This window comes from Homarus americanus, unplaced genomic scaffold (genome assembly GCF_018991925.1).
Source record: "Homarus americanus isolate GMGI-L3 unplaced genomic scaffold, GMGI_Hamer_2.0 scaffold6317, whole genome shotgun sequence".
Classification (NCBI taxonomy): Eukaryota; Metazoa; Arthropoda; class Malacostraca; order Decapoda; family Nephropidae; genus Homarus; species Homarus americanus.
The window spans coordinates 19,397,540-19,423,128 of NW_024730668.1; the positions used below are offsets into that span (position 1 = coordinate 19,397,540).

Below are 25,589 nucleotides of genomic sequence, written 5' to 3' on the forward strand. Positions count from 1 at the left end.
TTGGTGAATTTTTGGAGGATCTATGATGTGAGTATGTGCAAACTTTAAACCTCTTTTCTCAAAACTTGGTTTTGGGGAATTTGCCCTTACATTAATAAAGGCCTCCTATATTATGCACTCAGTCATGTGTGAGAAAAAGAGGGAAGCTTGGGTGTGACTTCTGAAATTTACGAGAGGAGAAAGTTGCAGACAGTATAGTTCAAATTTTTGCTACGATAATTTGTGACTTTCATATTTGGAAACTTAAGTACAGTAAGAGTGTATACAGTATATATTTCAGTAGTGAGGATTGCCTGTAACAAATTCTGGTCACTCTTGCTACCTCTCTTGCACCATAGAAGAGAAAATGTACATTTACTACACACCATTATCTTCCACTCACTGTGTATAAATAACCTACTGACATTACTGATAAAATATGAGATTAATATGTATTGAATATCACTTATGAAATTGAAAATATATAACAAACTAGATAAAAAGAAATGCCCTCTACAAAAAAAAAAGGGGGTATGTAGCTATAAAAAATATTTTATGTAATGTATCTTAATCAATCTTCATCACTGCTCCATGCATCCTGAGTTGCTTGCCGTCCTGCAGGTAGTGTAGAACAACTTGCGGTGTGACCTGTACAACTTGGTGTTTCTTCCTCCTCTTCATTTGAGAGATCACTCGTCAACAACTTCTTTGGGATCCATGTTATAAAATTACGATCATATCCAAAGCTATACAGATTCTGAGAGCCAGGATTATATACCACACCTAACACTGCTGAAAAATGCCCCTCTAAAACATTTACTAATTTTCCAGAGAGGAGTTCATACACAAGAATTTTTGACTTGCTGGGTACAAAAACTAGATCAGGATATGTACAGTGTGAGACAGCCATCCTCATAGTTCTCTTGAGCTCCGTATATGTCTCTCCATAGTCTACATTCATATATTCCCCAGTATTTGAGTTCCACAGCCTCAGGTCGCCATAATAGCTGAACGACAACAACCACAAGCCATCATACGTAAAACAGAGAGAAGTCACACGACTTTTATGGGCTTTGGGAATTTTTTTAATTTTTTTCTTGTATCTGGAATTAGTTTCAGGCAAAGAATTCTCCATATCCAAGGCCATGAAGAAGGCACGACTCGACCGTACATCCCACATTCTCACCGTGTGGTCATTCCCACCCGACACTAAGATGTGTTGATTACGCGGTGACCACTGAGTGATCTGCACTGGCCCATTATGACCCTGAAGACGATGAGTGGATGATCCACTACGCAGGTCACACAGGATCACTTCACCTGAAAGCATATCAGATTTAAATATTAAAATCATTACAAGTTTATTAATGCCACACAAGAGTAATGGAGAACTATGTTATCACGATGGCTTTTTATTTATCCTCCCAATATTCATCAGTCTTTTCTGGTTTCCATTCACTTTTTTCCAGACCAATTCAAATTATTTTAGCTTCATTTGAAGTCATTTATACTTTTATCTTTACCCTTTCCTGCATTTTAAAGGTTAACATCAAAATATCACTTGAATACTATACTATACTATACTTAAAACTATTTAAATCATGTTTGGTTTGCCTGCACACAAGCATAAGATCTATATCAAGTTCAATTTCCAGGTTGGTTCAGTCAATCGAGTTAATTTATACAGTTCCATAAATAATAATCACTGATTCAGAAAAATGTGGGAAATCTATCAATTGAAAATAAATTACATGAACACAAAAGTGACAAAAAATGGAGTCATACCACTATCTCCAGCCACCGACAGTAATGAGTGTTTTGAGGCGACGGGTGACATGTGGTGGTGAAGAACATAGCAGTCAATGTTGAATTGGTCAACTGGCTTCATATGATTAGGGTCCCATATCTTCACCAATTTATCTTTACTTGAGGTGCTAAACAAGCCTGTGTCTGCTGGATACCACTGAACACAATCAACCTGAAATATAGGGTTGAATATTATGTATTGTTTCAATCTAAATTAAGACTGACATTTACACATCCAAGACATAGTGATGCTAAAGTTTTCAGTTGGTTGTAGATGTTGACAAAAAGGTTCAGATATTTCCCTAAAATTTCAGTTCAATGTAGATCTCAAATTTTTCCATCACTTGTATGTCTCTAAAAATTTCAGTCATCTGTAGATCTTTCCCACACCTAACAGTCACTTACCATCACTACCACTTCAGTTATCGAAGATCCATTGCATTAAGCATCAAATATTGAGCAAAATGAGACCAAACTTACCTTTTTAGCATATATGTTTAGCATATATGTTTAATAATACTGTACATATATTTAATAACAAGGGAAAGGGATGAATATTTTGGAGGCAACAGCAGTGTGTGAATGACAGAGGAGTGTGACTTCAAGTGACGGGTTGTGTGATAAACATCATACCATAGATATCTTGCGGAAGGGGAACACTGCTGTGGAGCTCGTGTGTAACAACAGTTAACAGTGATTGAATGACAGCAAATGAAAGTCTGTTTGTTATTGATTCTGGTCACCATGCAGTTCAGTGAGACAGGACATGTAAGAATAAAAAAAGAGAGAGAAAAAGATACTGATTAATATATGTTATTGTAGAGTCGTCAGTGAAATGGTCGACACCTCCCACGCTAAACTTAATAGGGGTTATCAACTGTGTATAAAGTACTTAGGGAAGGAGTCTGGTTGTAATGTGACCAACCAATAAAAATTCACCTACATAGGAACCAATTACAGACAGACAGACTGTTTCCACTCCATCTTGTTTGATTTTTGGGAGGTTGACAATACCTGATACTTGTGACTTCCCCTCCTGCCACCCACAACTGAGGCCACTTCAGCATACACCCGTCCCTCCTTGAAGATGGAAGTATCATATATGGCCACACCTCCATCACTTAGGCCACACAGCAAGTACCGGGAGTCAACACTCTCTAGGTCAGCGTGGGTCACAAAAGATGTAGGAATCTGTGGAGTTGTGAATTCATAAAAGATAAATGAACAGTGAGGACCTAAAACTCTCTCATCCATCCATCTCTCACTTTCCAAATAGGTTAGGTTCCTTGATAGACATTCGGTTATTGAATTTGGGAAAAGTGAATATAATACAGTGCTCCCTCGCTTAACGAAATTTCGGTTAACGAATTACCTTCCGTAAGAATCTTCATTTCGGTTAATGAAATTCTTACGAAAATGTTTCGACATACTTTAGCTTGCTCACCAGCTGGAACATTAGTTCGCCAATACAGAAATCGGTTCTAGGGCTTACATTCGTTAAAATTGGAGTAAATATCAAGAAGGTTGTATTATTCAATAATTTTCCAAGTTTTATATTAAAATTTTTAGTCATTTTAACACTTATTTAACATAATTGCAGTACAGGGAACTAGTTTTTGGTGCGCCCATCAGCCACTTCACTCACCCACCAAGGCCTCAGTTTGTATCTGTTCAGTGGAGGAAACATCTTGCTTGTGGATCTCTTGAACACAGAGCATTTTTAAATTTTTACAGTACAATTATTGGTCATTCTGAAATTTATTTAACATATTGACAATATACAGTGCAGTGCAGTGTTGATTTAAAGAAATTAATCTAGAATTACACCAAGTGAACTTAAAATTTTATGGGTGAAATGACGGCATCAAGCATGGGGTGATTTTCTTCCACCCCCACTTCCTTCTCCTCCACCCCCACTTCTAATTCCCATCATCATCATCATCATCAACCAGGAGCCTTCTACATACACACCTCAAAGTAAGTGTACTTTACTGCATTTTTTTTTACTTTGTATGTAATTTTCGGTGAGCTGGAACCAATTACCCAAAATCCCATTGAAACAATGGTTTCGGTTAACGAACGACCTTCTGGAACGAATTGTGTTCGTTAACCGAGGGACCATTGTAGTTGGATAAAATAGGGTTCAGTTCCAGAACTACAACCCCCCCCCCCCCACATTATACCTAAACAATTGAATTAGTTCATGAACACCTAAAAAACCCACAATATTATACCTCAAAAAATTTTAAAACTAAATAAAATACAAATACTGTACTGTACTGTATATACACAGTTGGTACAATTCATGAACTTATTCCCCAGCTCGCTCCTAGGTTGGGCCTGACACACGATTTGATTTTTTATCAGACCATCATTCAGATAAGCCAAATCACCGGACAGCAAAAGAGAGGTGTAAGAATAGAAAATTCAGGTAAGCGAATTTTCGGATAGCAATCATTAAGATAGCGAGAGATACCTTTACTGTATCCTGCTGTAAACACTTAAAACGATGCTGGATTTAAGACTACTAATACAGTATTGGGTACAGTATTAATTATTTGCTTAGCACACAAATGGAATACAGTGGTCCCTCGGTTAACGAACAAAATTCGTTCCACAGTCGTTCGTTAACCGAAAATTTTGTTAACCGAATCCATTGTTTCAATGGGATATTGGGTAATTGGTTCCAGCTCACAGAAAAGTACATACTGTACAAAGTAAAAAAAAAAATGCAGTAAAGTACACTTACTTTGAGGTGTGTACAGGGTATGTAGAAGGTTCCTGGTTGATGATGATGATGGGAATTAGAAGTGAGGGCGGAGGAGAAGGGAGAAGAGAAGGAAGTGGGGATGGAGGAGAAACCACCTTTCAGGGGACCCATGTTTGATGCAGTAATTTCACCAATAAAACTTAAGTTCACTAGGTGTAATTCAAGATTATTTTATTTAAATCAACACTGCACCACACTATATATTATCAATATGTTAACTAAATTTCAGAATGACCAATAATTTTAATGTAAAAATGCAAAAATATTCAAGACACCAACAAAATCGATGTTCACTCCACTGTCAACAAAGCCAAACTGACGCCTGGTGGCTGAATCAAGCGGCTGATGGGCGCACAACAAACTAGTTCCCTGTACTGCATATATAATCAATATGTTAACTAAATTTTAAAATGACTAATAATTTTAAAATAAAAAATGCAAAAAATATTAAAGAGCACAACTTTCTTGATATTTACTTCACTGGAAACGAATGTAAACATAGAACAGATTACTGAATTGGAAGACTAGCCCATCAGCTGATGCTCACAACAAAACATGTCTTTCGCAAGGATTTCGTTAATCAAAGTTTTATTCGTTAACCGAATAGAAGATCCTTATGGGAGGTAATTCATGAACTGAAATTTCGTTAATCGAACCGTCCGTTAACCGAGGGACCACTGTACTGTATATTGCGTGTGATGCCACAACAAATGAATACCGGGTACTACATCTCTTATAGTGTTGTTTGGCCATGGCTGGTAAACTGCCAGGCAGAGGTGATGGATTAAGCTGACCTATTGCTGCACACACCATCACCATCCATCATCAACACTATTTTATGGCCATTTTCCACACTTGTGTGGGTTAGTTGCTCTTGCCGGAGTGAGGCCAATTTAATGTCCTTGAATTATCTGAACATTATTTGAATTCACTTTACAAGATGATCTCTGAGGGTTACTGTCTTAAGGTCAATGTTTTTGAGGACCTGCTAATAACTGCCAGGAAAATGGAAGTCACTGAAGAAAAGTTTACCAGATTATTAATAAAGGAAATTCTCTACTGTACTATGAAGGAGTTTCTAAATATAAAGTATATACTGTAGAGATGTTGATTCACTTAAATCCTCAATGAAACATTGATTCTTAGAAACACATTGTTTTGGACAATGAACTTACTGTATGTTTTAAGGCCATTGCTTATATCACCTCCTTATATTAAAACAGCATTACTGTAATAAATTCTATAACAAAACATCAGTACTTCTTGAATTATTTTATCCCAGTAATTAAAGACAATACTGTACTGTACTCAAAGAACAAAAATTATTGAGTTTCTAAAATAATAACCAAACAAGTATTGAAATCAACATCCTTTCACAAATAAACTGTGTAACAATTATTTACACTTCCCACTATAAAACAGTGATAAGTCACCTGCTCCTTCTGGTTCAGTGTAACATCAGACAAGACGTGGCTGGCAGCGAGGTAGGTTTTTAGGTGAGACGTGTAGCGTCGACTTGATAACTGACCAAGTCTCACCTTCTCCAAGTACTTGACTGTACCCAAGTTGGCATCACTTGATTTGAACTCACAAAGATGTAATTCAGGGATGTTACTGAAATCTTCCCGTAACATATTCAATTTCACCCGTCACGTGCTGGTCCCAAGTGACGTGACACTCACATTATCTGAAAAGAAAGTAAAAACAACACACCGACTTAATGGCTGAAGGAGGATCTTCAACAACACAGGATGGGATACATGACATAGTATATTTTCATGTAAAACCCAAAAATGGTTTGAAGATTTTAATGAAGTTTAAAAAACATTCACTTGCTATGATAAATATGCTATATATAGTACATGCATATTTTAATTAGTTCAGATGACTGATTACCCAGTGCATTATTTAAGTGTTTCTTACAGTGTCAAAATTTTTCGATATTTCTGCCAGGAAAGCCTTAAATCAAGTTTCTGAGGGCAGCAAAGTGTCTTAAATTATTCCCCATCATATGACAGTGGTAAGTACAAGTGTTGCCACCCCCCCCCCCTCCCTGCTACTGTGTTTGTACAGTCGGGGTCAAAAGTCTTGAACACTTAGCAATATCTGGCATCTACTTCTGAGTTATACATATATGATTGAGATATACTAATAACACTACTTTTTATCTTCTTTTCTACGGGGATTAGCTCACCGGCACACAGGTCACTGACCCACATCGGGGCCTCGGGCGAAAATGTAATAATAATAATAATAATAATAATAATAATAATAATAATAATAATAATAATAATAATAATAAATAAAGAACCACAAAGAAATACAAAAATGAAAAAAAAAGATCAAGAGAGAGAAACAATATACAGTATGTACGTTTGTCTTGTCAATGGTAAGAGAAACAATTGAGACCCTGCAAATGTGTGTAAATGAGGCAGAAAGTCAGATCAGCAACCTGGCACTTGGTCACAATTTTCGTGATGCCATATGGCAGCAGGGTCTACCATTAGACAACACATTATGCTTCCAATATCTTCCCAGGCGGTAGTACCTCCCTGTTTGATAGCTGCCTACTACCTACTTGTCATCACATATTATGCCTGAGCCACAAAATGGGATAAAACTCTCCTTAATACCTTAGATCTTCGGGTACTACTTACAAGCCAAATACTGTCAAGTGTTCAAGACTTTTAACCCAGACTGTACATCTGACTCTAGCAAGATTTGACCAATACATACCCGAGTTTGGCAGTTCTCACTAGATTTTTCCTGCTAAAATCAGATACAGCTCAAGTGTTGGTTTGTTTTCATTCACTAGAGTCACAGACTGGCTCCTGTGACACATACTGTACCTAGGTCAAGTCATAAAAACACCAAGAAATTTAATGTTCAATTTTCGAGAAGCCTCCACTAGATTTATGTATTTCTTGACGTGGTTTATACAACTGACAACAGAGCAGAGATGAAAATGTCAACAGAGATGCCAGAGTTTATGAGTGCAGCTCCAATATCTATCATTCTTAAAATAACATATACTGAACTGTACTCTCTTTTCAAGTAAGTTATTACTAATGAAAAGTTTTGGAGTAAAACATGTCACTACGTACGTATCCTTGTGATAATATACACTGTACTGTACATTCTCTTCACCTCTTATTTATTGCTCAACACACACTCCTTCACGTACAAACATAACTTGTGATACTGACGTCACTTAGTAATGTTTTTTTCTATGTACACTTTAAAATAATCTATCTTTCTATAATAAAGATCACATAAAATTTATATCAGTCAGCTCGAACACACAGGTCACTAACACAGAGTAACCTTGATCTACAGACCTTGAACATGGTCATAGCACTATAATGAAACACACCCCATGAAGCATCAACCCCAACACAAGGTTGACTGTGTCCAAGTGAAGGTCGAGACAAGGTCAAGTCAATGTAGTGTAGTTGTGCTGCGTGGGGTGCATCTGAACCTGGTAATGACATTCTACAACCGGACTATTCACTCATCTCCACTGAAACACGCTTACTAACACCTTTATTTGGGTCTCCTTGGTTAAATTGGCTTAATATTTACCATTATCTGTATACCTGCACTGTCTATGTACACACGACTAACCATAGGAGCTTATAGGAGAAATGTACTGCATAATCAGCCATGTCATCACTACACATATACTCCCACATATACTTGTAATTTATAAACATGACGGACCTTAACCATATTTATGTTACTAAAAATACTGTTATTAATGTAAAAAAAAGAATAATATTAAAAAATCTAACCAATATTACAGTGACACTCCATCAGCTGGTTGTGTTTACTATTGTGTGTTAACTTTACTCACCCAGGGATCAACCTTCTAAAGTCTGTGTAAAATGTAGAATATGAAGGTTTTCTTTCTAAAATTATCTTATACAATTACAATTAATATTTTATAAGTGATAATTAGAAACACTCCCAACACATGGTAGTGGCACAGGACAATCACGTGACACCATAATGATGTTTGTAATTATCGTTATCATTATCATAAACTACCGTATAAAATAGCTACTATATTTTGCATCTATTCATATAATTCTAAAATAGCCAGATACATCATTAGACGGCACCCAACAAACATGTGCTTGTGGAGATGATGGTAGCTAATATTAGTCTGTGTGGTGACCTTGTACTTGTTATGCCATCTCCTTAAAGACCTTGAAAGACAATCTCCGTAAAGACTGTAGCGAATATAGTAACTTTTATTATGTTAAGCCACTTTATCAAGACAAATTATGTGTCTTAGGAGTTATAATAAGTTGGGTACAGTGGCACGTCACCATGGTATAATAAGAACATGACAACTGAACCACATATTACCCCAAGACGATCAAGGTCAAGTTAAACGTACCCTAACACTTATTTACGTTACCAACATATTAGCCATACCCAGAGCTTTACAAAAATAGTATTAATCCATACATTTATATCTGTATTTTATGAATAAATGGTTGTGGTAAGTTGAGTTTGTTAAAAAAAGGAAATAAATATGTGATGGATTGGCTAGGTCGCCCGTGTGTCTGTGTGTGTGTGTGAGTGAGTGTGAGTGTGTCTGTGTGTGTATGTGTGAGTGTGTGTGTGTGTGTGTGCGTTTGTTTGTGTTGGCCAGACAGCTGCCGGCCAGGTTCACGCATAGACGCATTTGTGTTCGTGAGCTGCTGTCTGCTAGTGCCTCCCTCTCTTACTGCTGCCACATCATCACCACATCCAAGGTAATCACACCACCATATCTTGACACTCGTTAACAGAGAAAAAAAAATTAACCATATTTTTTTTTGCAGAATAACTTAAGTGTTGTTGGTGCAGTAGGTGTTAACGAGGTGAACAGGTAGTTTAGGAGCCAGTTTTGTGGTGGTGTGAATGAGTGTAGGTCTGGTGAGTGACTGTGTGTGGTGTACAGTACCTGTCACCCCTTAGTCCACACCTGTAATGAACCTTTGTGGTTACGATGATCAATAAATTCCGATCTAGTTTTCAGGATCTCTGTAGAAATAAGAGAGTTTATTTATGGACATATATAGTTATATAAGGCTGTGTTTACCACCATTATGTCTGTACCTTTATCATATATTGTATACCTGCACTGTATTATGATTAAACATACCAGGTAATTAACTGATAACAATATTCTTGGTATTATTGCATTTTCACACCCCACATTCCTACCACTAATCTATTATCATATTCGTATAAGACGTCTAATTATAAGATAATTTTCATCTATTACATTACCGTCGCAAATGTATAATAACGGAGATAGCATATCCAAAATTTTCTCTTATTTTCTTCCATTAACCTTCCGCCATTATCGCCTACCTCACCTCCCTCACTGTGTCTCCTTCATAAATCATCACATGCATGCGTTCCCGTCACACGGCCAGTCAAAAGCTTTTTTTTTTTTTTTTGCAACCAATTAAAATTATTGTTTATTTAATTCTTAGTATTTTTGGTCCAATCAAATTCGATTTTTATTTTGGGTCTAATATTTTGAAATTCAAATTCATTTCCGACCATGGAAGTCTGCGATGGGTGTCAATTAAATTATATGGAACTGATTGCGAGTTTTGGGGAAAAAAACGAAGAAACTATACCATTTTCTCGATCGCCTGGTGTTCTTCCAACCTCAGTAAAGTGTACTAAGAGCAAGACTGAATGTAAATATCGCAAAGACCAACATATGTGGCATTGGGTAAGAATCCCAGAATGCAGCGACGAACAAGACCCAGGCCAATAAGGTAAGAAATAGGTGATTCCATCATGTGGTGAGTCGGTTAGGTTTGGTTTTTGTGTTTCTAGTGTTTTTTTGGTGTATTTTTTATTCGTTTAGTCATTAATTTTTTCGGAAAACGTCCCACAAAAAAAATCGAAAACAAAACGGCCAATGTCCGATGGAAATGAAGGTCATATTCGGTCTAAACACACAAATACACTAGAAAAATATATTTTTGACTTTCTAACAGAGTGGGGTGCGCTTATGCAAATTTACCATATTCTGTATTGACTTATTGAAAACTAGAGCGATCAATATTCTTCTCTTTATAATCACACTACAACCTTACCTGGGTTGTAAGTACAGGTAGTGACAAGTTTAATTTGCATGAATATTTTCTACATACATACTAAAGACAGTACTGTAGATCTCAAAACTAAAGTGCATTGGATGAAGTTTAATTGGTAACACTGACTGTTTCCCAGTAACATTTCCATAGCTTACCTGACTGTAAACTAACGGGGTCTACCCATTTCGTCAACAACCCGTTTTGTGATCACTGTTTTCAACCCGTTTCGTCACTGCTTTCATTCCCATTAATATACAGTATACACGAAAATAACTGTTGCTTGGGAAAGAAAATAATAAAAAACACCAAGACAATTTATTAAAATAAAAACATTGTTAATATGCCTGCAATCATCTCACTGCGCTGGTGCCAAATCACCTTCATTTATTCTGTATTTTGTTTATTTACCAATGTTGAATCGTTTTCTTTATTAAACAGTTAATATTCATGTATAGTGTTAACACAATAATTCTTCTTTTGTTCTGTATTTTGTTTAATTACCAATGTTTTAATCTTTTTTTTTATTAATTAATATTCATGTATAATAATAACACAGTACTTCTCGAGTCGTCTGTATACATGTATAGTTTCTATTCGTGTAAAATAATAACTTTCAATTTGTCACTAATACCAGCGACTGTTAGTGGTGGCGAAACAAATTTGATACCGGTGACAAAATGGGGTTTTAGTGATGAACCGTATTGGTGACGAAATGGGGTGTATCCAAACTAACCTACCAAACCTGACCTAAAATAATATACTTTAATCCTAGGTTAGGTTTGGTTGAGTTGGGTGGTTTATCTATGACAAATTATATAATATAAAATAGTTAGTTTTAGTTATATCCTCTTTGCCACAGGTTGGCTCGTTAGCCGCTTGGGTGGTCGGTCACGTCAATAATACGCACTGTTGGCATGCACTGGCTCCTGAATATATCGGAACTTGCTCCAGTGTTGGTCAAGTCTGGCCTTGAATGAGCTCACACTCGGTGCTGTCACAACGCTGTTGCAGATTGTTCCAAGAGTTCACAATTCTCACTCCGAAAAAGTTTGCCCTCACAGTTTTCTGGACTTGTGGTTTCTTTGACCTTGAGCTGTGACCCCTTGTGGGACAGACGTCCGCCAGCTCCAAGTATGTACATTCGACTGAGTAGTGCCCCCTGAGATGTTTATACACCTCGATTAGGTCGCCCCTTGCCTGTCTGTAGTATAAACTAGGTAGTTGCTGGTGTTGCAATCTCTGGGTAGCTGAGGTTCCATAGAGAAGGCACCAGTCTGATTCACCTTCTTTTCACGATGGCCCGAGAACTTAAGTTCATTGCCAACATACACACCCAGGTTCTTTTCACATTCGGTCTCAATTAATGCAGTCTCTTCGACCTGTTGAGACATGTGATACACCTCCTTACTATTGGTGTGACCCAGGTGCATCCTTTTGCACTTTGTGACATTGAATCTCGGCAGCCATTTCCTCAACCATTCTTGGAGCTCATAAAGATCTTTCTGTAGCTCTTCACAGTCTTTGGTTTCTTAATCTCCCTAAATAACTTGGCATCATCTGCAAACATTTGTATGGAGGAGTGTATAGCTTCGGGCATGTCACTGTTTGCGGTCATGCAGAAAGTTTCTGATACACACTTGGACACTTCCCCGAATGCCGTACCCTTCCAGTTTGATTCTCAGCCTTTCATGGGGTACACTGTTGAAAGCTTTGGCAAAAACTAGGTACAGTATATATTGTCAATATTTCTGCCGTGTTCTAGAATTTGAGTTTAAGCATCCACATCCAGGACCTTGAGTAAATGCGTTAAGTAGGGGAATCCTGGCATAAAACCGTGTTGGCAGTCCTTTACAAGGTTGTTTCGTAGTTGATGTTCCATCATGGTATCTCTCATGATGCTCTAGTACTTTACACACTATGTTGTGAAGGCTCACTGATCTATAATTATTCGTGAAGTGACAATCGCCCTTCTTGAATACAAGTATAGGACTGACGTAAGCCATTTTCCAGTCATCGGGGACCTTTAATATGGTGTCACAGGGAGCATTGACGTAGATTCTTGTTTTGGACGAAAAAATCGCCAAATTATGAAAATTGGAATTGCCCTTCCCTATCAGAACATTTTAGAGGTTAGAAAAAAGTTTCCATCTTCAAAAAGTTCCCAGATGTTGCTGCTAAACATGAGTCAGTGTATCAGAGTGCAGTACAGCTTACTCTAACTTTACCATTTAAACACATTATTTTTCACTTTCTAGATAAAAAGGGTTTGGGGGGCAGAAAAAACATCTGAACATACATTTCAGCATAAGTGTTTAAAAATATAGAATATGTTAAACAAAATGTACAACTTGACCTGTTGGTTAAGTTTCTTGTTTCAAATATATCATTCAAGTAATTAGTGTTAATTAACAACTCTTCAAATAATTAAAGATATATAGAAATTCAAAATGCTGATTACTCTATACTGTATCTGCAAGTTTTAAATAGGAGGAGATTTAGAGTTTTGTGTATAAAACTTTTCTACATTAATGTTGTTAATAGATTTAGTGTTGAACTGCAAATACTGATTGTCCTGTTAGCTGTGTGGTATTTTTACTAGAACATAGGTATTGTGTCGGGAAAAAGTGGAGTTTGGGGGTCGGCCCGGTCTCTTATTTCAATTAATCCCATTTGTTATGTTGTTCACTTTACGCGTTTCTCGCTTTAAGCAGGCCTCCGTGGGTTCAATTGACCGCGTAAAGTGAGGGTTCACTGTATATATATATATATATATATATATATATATATATATATATATATATATATATATATATATATATATATATATATATATATATATATATATATATATATATATATATATATATATATATATATATATATATATATATATATATATATATATATATATGCTGATAACACAAGGAAAGAATATACCTAGTGTTTTCATGCTGGTAATCTCACACTGGTGCGAGTACAGACTGTACCTCACCCCTGAAGATGTGAATTACACTTAAAAGCCGCTTCTTTTGGGGAACTTGTGTTTTCTTCTTCCTTGTGGTTATCAGCATATACCTAGATCACGCCACACTACAGTGATTTAATATTTTGCATATATATATGTGTGTATATATATATATATATATATATATATATATATATATATATATATATATATATATACACTCACTTTACGCGGTTAATGTAACCCACAGGATACCACGGAAAGTGAGAAACCGTAAAGTGAATAACATAACATATGGGATTAAATGAAATAGAGACCAGCTGACCCCCAAACTCCACTTTTTCCAACACAATAACTATGTTCTAGTAAAAATAACATCTTAATTTTATGATGGTACATGCACACAATTAATACTTAAGAGAAATAGAGAAATACAGTTGCCAAGTTAATGTCCATTAAAATAATGGACTCCACTCCCTCCCCCTCTTCTCACAGTACACTCACTGGCTCTTCCCTCTGAGAAATTTTGGGGGGAAAACCAGGTATAGTAATAAATAATACCTCAAACTAAAGTTAGGATAATATAATTGACATTGCTGGATTCCTTGTAAGACCAGGAATATTTTGAATATAAATGTCATATATTTTTCACAAAAGATAACATATTTACTCAGAGTAAACATTACATCTAAAATTTGTATGTCTAATGCAAAATCTATGATGTTTATATTCAAAATGATCATCACCAAGAATACTTACCCTCCCACCAACCCAACCTTCAAGAGAAAGAGTGGGTGAAAAATTCTAGATTTTAACATTTAGTATTAAATAATACCTCAGATTAAAGTTAGGATAATATAATTGACATTGCTGGATTCCTTGTAAGACCAGGATTATTTTGAATATAAATGTCATATATTTTGCACAAAAGATAACATATTTACTCAGAGTAAACATTATATCTAAAATTTGTATGTCTAATGCAAAATCTATGATGTTTATATTCAAAATGATCATCAAATTGTAAGAATTCCAGCAATGTAAATTATATTCTGGCCGGATAATTTGTATGAATTTTATGAGCTAAATAAAAAAATTATACTTCACCCGTGTAAAGGGGTGGGTGCATCCTGGGTTCTGGCAGGGCACCGCGTAAACGTGGAAACGCGGAATGTGGGACCCGTAAAGTGAGGGTTGACTGTATGTATATATATATATATATATATATATATATATATATATATATATATATATATATATATATATATATATATATATATATATATATATATATTATATACATATATATATTATATATATATATATATATATATATATATATACACATATTGTTATATTAATTCTAGACCTCGACTCTACGACGTAAGTTAGGGACCCAAATCCAGGTCAGAAGTCCTACATGGTCGTGAAGTCCTACATAGATAAAAAAAATAAAAAAATTTAATAAAATCTACAATGAAATACAGTACAGTAAAAGTAATGAATAATGATGAATGGATACAGTACAGTGAAAGTAATAAATAATAAGGAATGGATACAGTGTGACTGAGCACTTAACCTTTAATGTAGTCAGCTGAATGCACATGGGGCCCCCATAATTTTCTAATTATACATGGAGACTACATTAACTGGAAACGTTTCGGTATAGAAAATGCTTGTGTCATTTGAAGAAAATTTTTAAGAAAAAATGGTCACAACTGCAGGCGGTCGTAAGTCCCGACGGTCGTAAGTCCACGTAGTCGTAGTATATATATATATATATATATATATATATATATATATATATATCATATTTAAAAGATATGAAGGAATATAGTACTTTTACTACCAGTACCCACCCATCAATCTGTAGACAAACTGTTTTACAGGTAATTCAAACTTAAACGGAGGACTTTGAACCCAGTTGATGATTTCCTGTCAGTGTTGGTTGTGGCTGGGGAAATCAACCAATCCATTGGTGGTTACATTTGATTTTATAGAAGTTAAACTAATCCTTAAAATATGGAAAGCTTACATATTCAGGTCAAGTAATGGATGGTAGTCTTTTTTTTTAATAAATAAGGTTAAAGGGGCTACTCATAAAGGGACTTGAGATATACCCCCTACAATTCACCCCCCCCTCCCCTTGATAAGTGTTGTGAGGCAGGGGAGGTGTTCAAGAGGATCAATGGAAGGCTGCATCAGTAACTGTTAGCTTGCTTTTTAATGAAGACAATACCTCGACCACAGTAGTGAAGACTTTCCTGCGGCTGTTTCATTTCCTGCCTTACAGCTTGGAGGAAATGCTCATTAGCCTTCATAAAAATATTGTAATTTCGGCTGTTACACTTGATTGTTTTATAACCATAAGCTACTGAATCATCATTATTTCTTTAGGAGAAATAATTTATCCCTGTATATCAGGTCTTGGCCATGACACTTGTCTCAGGGTCACAGGACTTTCACAACTTGTATGCACGTGTGTGTGTGTGTGTGTGTGTGTGTGTGTGTGTGTGTGTGTGTGTGTGTGTGTGTGTGTGTGTGTGTGTGTGTGTGTGTGTGTGTGATTCTTAGGTCACACAGCCAGGGATGGAGTGAATACAAGAATTCAGTATTTGAATGCAAATGAGAATACAAATACACCCTGTACTATGATGAAATGCTGTACCTATACAGTATTCTAATGCATACGAATATCAAATACTGTACAAATACTCCATCTCTGTGCAGCCAGGTTGATACACTGTCTGGAGTTCTTAATTCTCTATGCTCTATTCATAACGTTTTGCTTTTATTTCAGAATTTTAGAGTACCTGTACTGTACTGTATACTCATGTAAATTTCAGTCAAATACACTATGTATTAAAATAGCACAATTAAGTTTACATAATAGAAAGCAAGATTATATTTTTTTCTTCTCAATACTGTACTGTATTGTACTGTACAGACAGGTAATTGAAAATTTTGAGAGACCCTGAAATTTGATTACACAGCCAAAAGTTTAAATTAAAACTGCTGTCTAGATACAATAGTCAATGTATTTTGGACGTATCTTGTGGGTTGTTAAATTGCCTCATTGTACGGTACAGGTTGTACCTCTCTAGTCCGGCAACCTCGGGACCTGACCGGTGCCAGACCATGGAAATTCACCCTTTTCCTGGATAGATAGTGACTTGTGCTTATGCTTGGAAGCACTAGCACCACTTTCTCTGCATCATGGTCTCTTTGAAGACATATTGAAGGGTTAAATGTCGTTTAGTAGCTTCTCAAATTTCGCGAGTTTTTAATTCAACGTATTTTATTGGAACACACACACACACAAAAAATAAATAAAAAATTTGACGGCGGAAACTTGAATTTCGACGGGTTTGAACGGCCCGCCAATGTGCAGACAACATGCATAATCGTGTCAACAGTGTCATTTCTCTTGTGTACAAAAGATTCATTGTTTATTTATTACCGAATGTCTTTTTTATTGAATTAATGTTTATGTGTGCACAATATCAGACACATGTCATAGACTTTTAAAATGATCATCTCTCTCTATCTTTATTTGGGGCTATGTCAACTGAGTGTGAGGAGCTCTGGAAAGTTTACAGTTACTCCATCTTATTATTTGATGTGTTTGCTTCCCTGTGTGTGCTTAGTTCACTCTGTTTACACATGATTGCCTCCATCCCTTCACCAGCTAATGTGTAATCTACCACTCTCTCCTTGTCTATAAAACCAAGGTGGATTTCCTTATCAAGAGGAACTATGTTGGACTGAACTTAGAGACCTGTGTTTATGATTAGAGGATTACAGTAAGTGGTCTGGTAAGGGGTTTGTTCTGATAAGTATTTGACTTGAATGGCTAGATATTGGTGGAGGCGTTGTCCTTATTCAGCCGGCAAGTGATTGTTTGGGCAAGCTTTTACTGACCTGTGTAGGGCTATACTCCAGCCTCAGAACAGTCAAGACTTTGCCAGGGTTTTTTGTGTGCACAATTATGAAGGTGTTTCTGGTAATTTCTTTGGCAAAGGTGACATGTACAGTACATATATGATGGAATTATCAAGTAGAGTACTGTAGTATCATGTGAATATTGAAGCATTTATATTTTAGTTTTGAAAACAAAATGTATGCTGGTATTTAAAAGGCTCATTACAACTTCATCTAGTTATGATGCTACTTTGGGCAGAAACAGGTCACAGTCCGTATGATTTCGTCCCTAACTTCCTGTCCAGGACAGTTTAACTTTGGGTAATCTTTTAAATCTTTTACTCACATCCTGTAGTTGTTGTTCTGGAAATTCACAACAGGTGTGCCCATACTTTATCTCTTTGGTTAAAATAACTTGCGTTTCTACTTATCTCGCCACTGTAACCTCCTGTTTACCGAAAAACTAGTATCCTGTACAGTACCATAACAAGTAATAAAATGAAGAGGTGGCGAGAAGGTTAAAGGATTTGGGTCTGCTGTCGATTATGAGGATGATTGGTGTGGCTCATGAATAACTTATACTTGATGTTTATCTTATCTGCCACACCACTTTACTAGGGAGTGGCTCTGATAGTGGAGCCTGCAATCTACCCTACCCTACCACAACATACTGTATCTCCATTGCTCATTTCCACCCTTTACTCTCCTTATTGTATATCTCCACTTATGTCACTGTATGGTTAAATGAATATTTCTAAAACAATGTTCTCTTATAGGAATAGAGAGCAACTATCAATAAATGAAGAAGCACATAAAACAATGATAGAGGTTCTCATTGTCAGATTAGCAGTTTAGCTGAATTAATCCAACCTTGAGGATGGCTTAGCTGTTTAAGTTGGCGATACAATAGTTGGCTTCAATTTCTTCATATTATTATTAGTGCTACAGGAACTTATAGGAATAGAAATTATATTTTTTTACTTGTTTATGATCACTTTTCATATCACTTTAGCTAATAATTTTATATCATGAGTACAGTATTACCCCGCCTAACGCTGTTTCACTTAACGAGTTTTATCATATACGCGGTGCCTCGCCAGAGCTGAACTTTCACTTAACCGGATTTTTTCCACATATACGCGGTGAGTGTCCGGCTCGAGACGCTATTTTTAGATTTGCCCCACCCGCCACCCTGCCTGACTGCCTGTTTTAGCTCATAAAATTCATACAAATTACCCGGCCAGAATATAATTTACATTGCTGGAATTCTTATAATTTGGTGATCATTTTGAATATAAACATCATATATTTTGCATAAGACATACAAATTTTAGATATAAATTTTTCTCAGTAACTATGTTATCTTTTGTGCAAAATATATGACATTTATATTCAAAATATTCCTGGTCTTACAAGGAATCCAGCAATGTCAATTATATTATCCTAACTTTAGTTTGAGGTATTATTTATTAAAATTTAGTGGTTATCCCACACATCTCCTTGGGACGGTTGGTGGGGGGTGGGGGGGAGGGAGGGACCGACCGACCATCTGTTACCCCGTGAAGAATTATTTTTTTTTTTATTAACTGAAGATATTTGTTTTAGCTCATAAAATTCATACAAATTACCCGGTCTGAATATAATTTACATTGCTGGAATTCTTATAATTTGATGATCATTTTGAATATAAACATCATATATTTTGCATTAGACATACAAATTTTAGATAAAAATTTTTCTCAAATTAACTATGTTATCTTTTGTGCAAAATATATGACATTTATATTCAAAATATTCCTGGTCTTACAAGGAATCCAGCAATGTCAATTATATTATCCTAACTTTAATCTGAGGTATTATTTAATACTAAATGTTAAAAACTCTGGAAGGGAGGATTGGTGGGGGGTGGGGGGGAGGGTTGGGACTGACCGCGCGGTTGGAAGAGGGGGGGAGGCAAGGTGGGGTACTTTGATTGACAGATAGTGTCGTGAAGATTATTTTTTTTTTATTAACTGAAGATATTTGTTTTAGCTCATAAAATTCATACAAATTACCCGGTCAGAATATAATTTACATTGCTGGAATTCTTATAATTTGGTGATCATTTTGAATATAAACATCATATATTTTTCATTAAACATACAAATTTTAGATGAAAATTTTTCTCTAGGTAACTATGTTATTTTTTGTGCAAAATATATGACATTTATATTCAAAATATTCCTGGTCCTACAAGGAATCCAGCAATGTCAATTGTATTATCCTAACTTTAGTTTGAGGTATTATTTATTAAAATTTAGTGGTTTTCCCCCAAAAATTTCTCTGAGAGGGAAGAGCCGGCAGTGTAGTGTAAGAGGGGGAGGGAGTTGAGTCCATTATTTGAATGGACATTAACTTGGCGACTGTATTTCTCTATTTCTCTTAAGTATTAATTGTGTGCATGTACCATCATAAAATTAAGATGTTATTTTTACTACATCATAGGTATGTGCCTTCAAAAAGTGGAGTTTGGGGGTCGGGCCGGTTTTTATTGGAATTAATCCCATATGTTCTGTTGTTCACTTAAATCGGATTTCACTTAACACGGGACCCTCTGGGTTCTATTGACCGCGTTAAGTGGGGTACAACTGTAGTTGTAGTTATGATTGTTTAGTATATGTCAGACATAAAAATATAGTGACTGTGATGATGTTTTTACTATTGTGTCCTTCTACAGATGCGTCTAGTGATTCTGGAGGATAGTGAGAGGGTGGCAGAATGGGCAGCCAGGTATGTCATTAAGAGGATCAATGATTTCCAGCCTGGCCCAGATAAGTACTTCGTCCTGGGCCTGCCTACAGGTGAGTCAGCTAGTACTATGCAGTCCACACCATCACAAATGGACGCTGGAAGCTAAATAAGCTGTAGCTATATTTTTTTTTATTTTAGGTCGTGTCTGTGTGTGTGTGTGTGCAATTTTTATTGTAGTATTTATCCACTTCTCTTATTATAATAATGCTTGGATACACATCATTGAAAAAATGTTATTATAATCTTTGCAGTATCATAACTAATTACCCCACAATCAAAGCCTGGACCACATATTCATAATCAGCATGCTCAGAAGTACCTATACTGAGATTTTCAACTAAATCCCAGAGATTGAGATTTTGGCTGAAATGGTGAGCCATGATGTATCTTACTAGCCATGATGTATCTTACTAGCCATGATGTATCTTACTAGCCATGATGAGTCTTACTAGCCATGATGCATCTTACTAGCCTTGATGAGTCTTACTAGCCATGATGCATCTTACTAGTCGTGATGAGTCTTACTAGCCATGATGTATCTTACTAGCCATGATGAGTCTTACTAGCCATGATGTATCTTACTAGCCATGATGTATCTTACTAGCCATGATGAGTCTTACTAGCCATGATGCATCTTACTAGCCTTGAGCCTTACTAGCCATGATGCATCTTACTAGTCGTGATGTGTCTTACTAGTCATGATGTGTCTTACTAGTCATGATGTGTCTTACTAGCCGTGATGCATCTTACTAGCCATGATGTATCTTACTAACCATGATGCATCTTACTAGTCATGATGTGTCTTACTAGCCGTGATGCATCTTACTAGCCATGGGGTGTCTTACTAGCCATGATGCATCTTACTAGCCGTGATGTGTCTTGCTAGCTTTGAGGCATCTTACTAGCCATGATGCATCTTACTAGCCATGATGTATCTTACTAGCCATGATGTATCTTACTAGCCATGATGTATCTTACTAGGCATGATGTATCTTACTAGGCATGATGTATCTTACTAGCCATGATGTGTCTTACTAACCATGATGTATCTTACTAGCCATGGTGTGTCTTACTAGCCGTGATGCATCTTACTAGCCGTGATATGTCTTACTAGCAGTGATGCATCATACTAGCCATGATGCATCTTACTAGCCGTGATGCATCTTACTAGCCGTGATGCATCTTACTAGCCATGGTGCATCTTACTAGCCATGATGCATCTTACTAGCCGTGATGCATCTTACTAGCCATGATGCATCTTACTAGCCGTGATGCATCTTACTAGCCGTGATGCATCTTACTAGCCGTGATGCATCTTACTAGCCGTGATGCATCTTACTAGCCGTGATGCATCTTACTAGCCATGATGCATCTTACTAGCCGTGATGCATCTTACTAGCCGTGATGCATCTTACTAGCCGTAATGCATCTTACTAGCCGTGATGCATCTTACTAGCCATGATGCATCTTACTAGCCATGATGCATCTTACTAGCCATGATGCATCTTACTAGCCGTGATGCATCTTATCTTACTAGCCGTGATGCATCTTACTAGCCGTGATGCATCTTACTAGCCGTGATGCATCTTACTAGCCGTGATGCATCTTACTAGCCGTGATGCATCTTACTAGCCGTGATGCATCTTACTAGCCGTGATGCATCTTACTAGCCGTGATGCATCTTACTAGCCGTGATGCATCTTACTAGCCATGATGCATCTTACTAGCCACGATGTATCTTACTAACCGTAATGCATCTTATTAGCTGTGGCTCACCGATAGAACACAGGGTGTTAAATCTGAGTGGGGCTGTGTAACCAGTGGGGTTCCCCAGGGGTCAGTATTGGGCCCACTCTTGCTCATAATCTACATAAACGATCTAGATACTGGGATCAGCAGTGACATAGCAAGTTTGCGGATGACACCAAAATAGGGCGGCAGATTAATTCAGAGCAGGATGCAAATGCACTACAGGAGGATTTAAATAAACTGCAGGAGTGGTCAGAAAAATGGCAAATGAAATTCAACACCAGCAAGTGCATCGTACTTAGTATTAGAAGAACAAATACTGTCAATGTATACAGCCTTAACAACATCAACCTAGAGAAGTCGACTTGTGAAAGAGACTTAGGGGTACTTGTAAGCCCAGACCTACGGCCTAGAAAACAGTGCGTTAATGTTTGAAATAAGGCAAACAGAGTATTGGGTTTTATATCTAGAAGTGTAAGTAATAAGAGTGCAGAGGTCTTATTGCAACTATATCTTGCGCTAGTCAGGGCGCACCTCGATTATGCGGTTCAGTTCTGGTGCCCCTATTATAGAATGGATATCAATTCACTAGAGTCGGTGCAGCGAAGAATGATGAAAATGATTCCGAAACTTAGAAACCTTCCATATCAAGATAGGTTAAAGAAACTAAACTTGCATTCCTTAGAAAGACGAAGAGTGCGGGGAGATATGATAGAAGTATTTAAATCTTACTAGCCATGATGCATCTTATTAGCCATGATGCATCTTACTAGCCATGGTGCATCTTACTAGCCATGATGTATCTTACTAGCCATGATGTATCTTACTAGCCATGATGTATCTTGCTAGCTGTGATGTATCTTACTAGCCTTGATGTATCTTACTAGCTGTGATTTATCTTACTAGCCATGATGTATCTTACTAGCCTTGATGTATCTTACTAGGCATGATGCATCTTACTAGCCATGATGCATCTTACTAGCCATGATGTATCTTACTAGCCATGATGTATCTTACTAGCCATGATGTATCTTACTAGCCATGATGTATCTTACTCGCCATGATGTATCTTACTAGCCGTGATGTATCTTACTAGCTGTGATGTATCTTACTAGCTGTGATGCATCTTACAAGCCATGCTGTATCTTACTAGCCCTGCTGTATCTTACTAGCCATGCTGTATCTTACTAGCTATGATGTATCTTACTAGCTGTGATGTATCTTACAAGCTGTGAAGTATGTTAAAGGATCAAATGTGAAAAAGAATGGGATTCAGAACAAAACCATAATTATTATTATTTTTGTTTGCAGTTAACGTGTTTTTCTTTTTATATTATTTCTAGCAATTTAATGGACTTGAATTTTCAGGTAGCACTCCCGAGGGCACGTATAAGAAGCTAGTGCAGTATCACATGGCTGGCAAAATCTCCTTCAAATATGTGAAGACCTTTAACATGGACGAATATGTTGGTATGTGTTTTAAGGCCTCCTGTACCAGCATTTACAGGTATTGGTACTGTATTCTTCGCTGTGAAAGGTTTCCTCCGCGTTGGTGAACTAATCATTTATATACAGTAAAACCTCTATTTAATGGACTACTGTATATGGCGATGAAAGTCCATTATATCGAGTGTCCGTCAGATGTGATGCCTCCATCTAATGAATTAATAAAGATGAAAGTCCATTATATCGAGGGTCCGTCAGATGTGATACCTCCATCTAATGAATTAATAAAGATGAAAGTCCATTATATCGAGTGTCCGTCAGATGTGATGCCTCCATCTAATGAATTAATAAAGATGAAAGTCCATTATATCGAGTGTCCGTCAAATGTGATGCCTCCATCTAATGAATTAATAAAGATGTAAGTCCATTATATCGAGGGTCCGTCAGATGTGATACCTCCATCTAATGAATTAATAAAGATGAAAGTCCATTATATCGAGTGTCCGTCAGATGTGATGCCTCCATCTAATGAATTAATAAAGATGAAAGTCCATTATATCGAGTGTCCGTCAGATGTGATACCCAACATTTAATGGATTGTATGGAGAGAGAAGTCTTATATATGGATGTTTCACATTACTGTACGTTGAGTTCACACTAAGGAACATCTTCACTCACAAAATATTGTCTAATACTATTTATTTTGTCAGTTTATTTTATTAATGCTGACCCCTTTTTTTTATTTTTTTATTTTTTTTTTTTATTTATGTATTTTGTCCATACTGTGTTCTTTTTAATATATTGTCAGTTGAAGGAGTGTGTGATTGTTACAGTCTACAATTGATCTCTGTGCTCTAAGTACTGTAGTTATGATTCAAGAGTTCAGAGTTATTGCTCAGCTTTGTGTTCTATCTCACCGAGTGCTACTAGATTTAATCTTGTAATCATTTATTAATGAGTGACAGGTGTAGTGTAGGTGGTGAGGGGAAGAAAAAGTTTATAATATTAAGTTGGACAGTGTACTTACTGTATATTGTAGTAAACAAGAAGTTATCCACTCCCCAAGGTAATAAGTACAGAGTATCAACAAATTTATAGGTTAAAGCTTTTTATAAATATATTTCAACTAAAAATTATTTTCTGTTTGAGTCATTGTTTAATAATATTACAAATACTTTTTCTGTTAATTAGAAAATCATTTTAAAATCTGGTCCCTCTTCCTACCTCATTACATTGTTTCTTAAGGAGAAATTGCTATGCTTCGTGACGTAAATACTCTTTCGGTTCTTACTATCCCCCTGTATTCTTAAGGTGGAAATTCCTCACTTAACATCCTGCGACTTTGGTCTCTAACCCCGATGTATTTCAGGGACCTTCTGTACCTAAGCATTAAGTGAAAACTATATAGTATCTAGCTAACTTCTCTTCAAAGATTCCTGGAATTTCTCAGCCATTTGTGTTACAGTACTTTGAATGTTCACTTTTCCACCAGAAACCCAAATGCCTGTTGTTCCTTTTTTTTTAGGTCAATGTGCAGTTCTTGGTTGTTCATATTTGTTTTAGAAACTCTGATTCTTTTGTACTTTAGGAACTCTTGTGTTTTAGGTATTCCTCGGGATCATGTCCAGAGCTACCACACATTTATGTGGGAGAGCCTTTTCAAGCACATTGACATCAACCCAGTCAATGTCCACATCCTGAATGGCAATGCAGAAGACTTGGAGCAGGAATGTCTGAGTTATGAGAAGAAGATTGTTGAAGCTGGAGGCATTGAGCTTTTTATTGGAGGTAACCTAACTCCTCTTGCATGTACAATATACAGGTACTGTCAAAACTGGCTCCTTTATTTATAACTGGTCAAGTACACATGGCATAGTTTTCGAGTATTCTGAATGAGCCTCATTAATGCAAAAAAAAAAAGAAGCATAGTTTTGAATTTTTTGTTACCAGTAATACTGTCCTGTGTAGGATCCCTCCATTGTTCTTGATAGTCTTATCAAGGGCTATTTTGAAGCTCAATACTGCTCTTGATACTTTACCACAGCTTGAGCTG

At 36.5% G+C, this 25,589-nt stretch overlaps 2 protein-coding genes across 13 annotated transcripts in view; one reads left to right on the forward strand and one right to left on the reverse strand.

Moving 5' to 3' along the window:
• Positions 1 to 255: 255 nt before the first annotated feature.
• Positions 256 to 18,061, reverse strand: LOC121867273 (DNA excision repair protein ERCC-8-like). Of its 10 annotated transcripts, none has more exons than XM_042367145.1 (6): positions 8,347 to 8,365; positions 7,292 to 7,404; positions 5,989 to 6,242; positions 2,800 to 2,976; positions 1,765 to 1,957; positions 256 to 1,299 (listed from the first exon to the last, which is right to left on the reverse strand). In XM_042367145.1, exons 3-6 carry the CDS (start codon positions 6,187 to 6,189, stop codon positions 551 to 553), a joined length of 1,320 nt encoding a protein of 439 aa, XP_042223079.1. In that variant the 5' UTR covers positions 6,190 to 6,242; positions 7,292 to 7,404; positions 8,347 to 8,365; the 3' UTR covers positions 256 to 550. The 10 variants fall into 10 exon arrangements, with proteins under 10 accessions (XP_042223079.1, XP_042223078.1, XP_042223080.1 ...); XM_042367144.1 differs by lacking the exon at positions 8,347 to 8,365 and adding an exon at positions 7,894 to 8,066; XM_042367146.1 differs by lacking the exons at positions 7,292 to 7,404; positions 8,347 to 8,365 and adding an exon at positions 17,898 to 18,061.
• The window catches only part of LOC121867275 (glucosamine-6-phosphate isomerase-like), a 29,146-nt gene continuing 12,716 nt past the window's right edge, over positions 9,160 to 25,589 (forward strand). For all 3 annotated transcript variants that reach the window (XM_042367153.1, XM_042367155.1, XM_042367154.1), the window contains exons 1-4: positions 9,160 to 9,318; positions 20,268 to 20,391; positions 23,459 to 23,560; positions 25,142 to 25,324. In XM_042367153.1, the coding sequence (XP_042223087.1) occupies positions 9,169 to 9,318; positions 20,268 to 20,391; positions 23,459 to 23,560; positions 25,142 to 25,324 (559 nt within the window). In that variant the 5' untranslated portion in view covers positions 9,160 to 9,168. The remainder of the gene's footprint in view (positions 9,319 to 20,267; positions 20,392 to 23,458; positions 23,561 to 25,141; positions 25,325 to 25,589) is intronic.

Excerpts from the sequence above, each read along its gene's own strand:
- LOC121867273 (XM_042367146.1), bottom strand. The coding sequence starts at position 6,189 with ATGTTACGGGAAGATTTCAGTAACATCCCTGAATTACATCTTTGTGAG. Across the intron at positions 1,958-2,799 it reads GGGGAAGTCACAAGTATCAG|GTTGATTGTGTTCAGTGGTA; the intron begins GTATTGTCAACC and ends CCTATATTTCAG. Across the intron at positions 1,300-1,764 it reads GTCGGTGGCTGGAGATAGTG|GTGAAGTGATCCTGTGTGAC; the intron begins GTATGACTCCAT and ends ATATGCTTTCAG.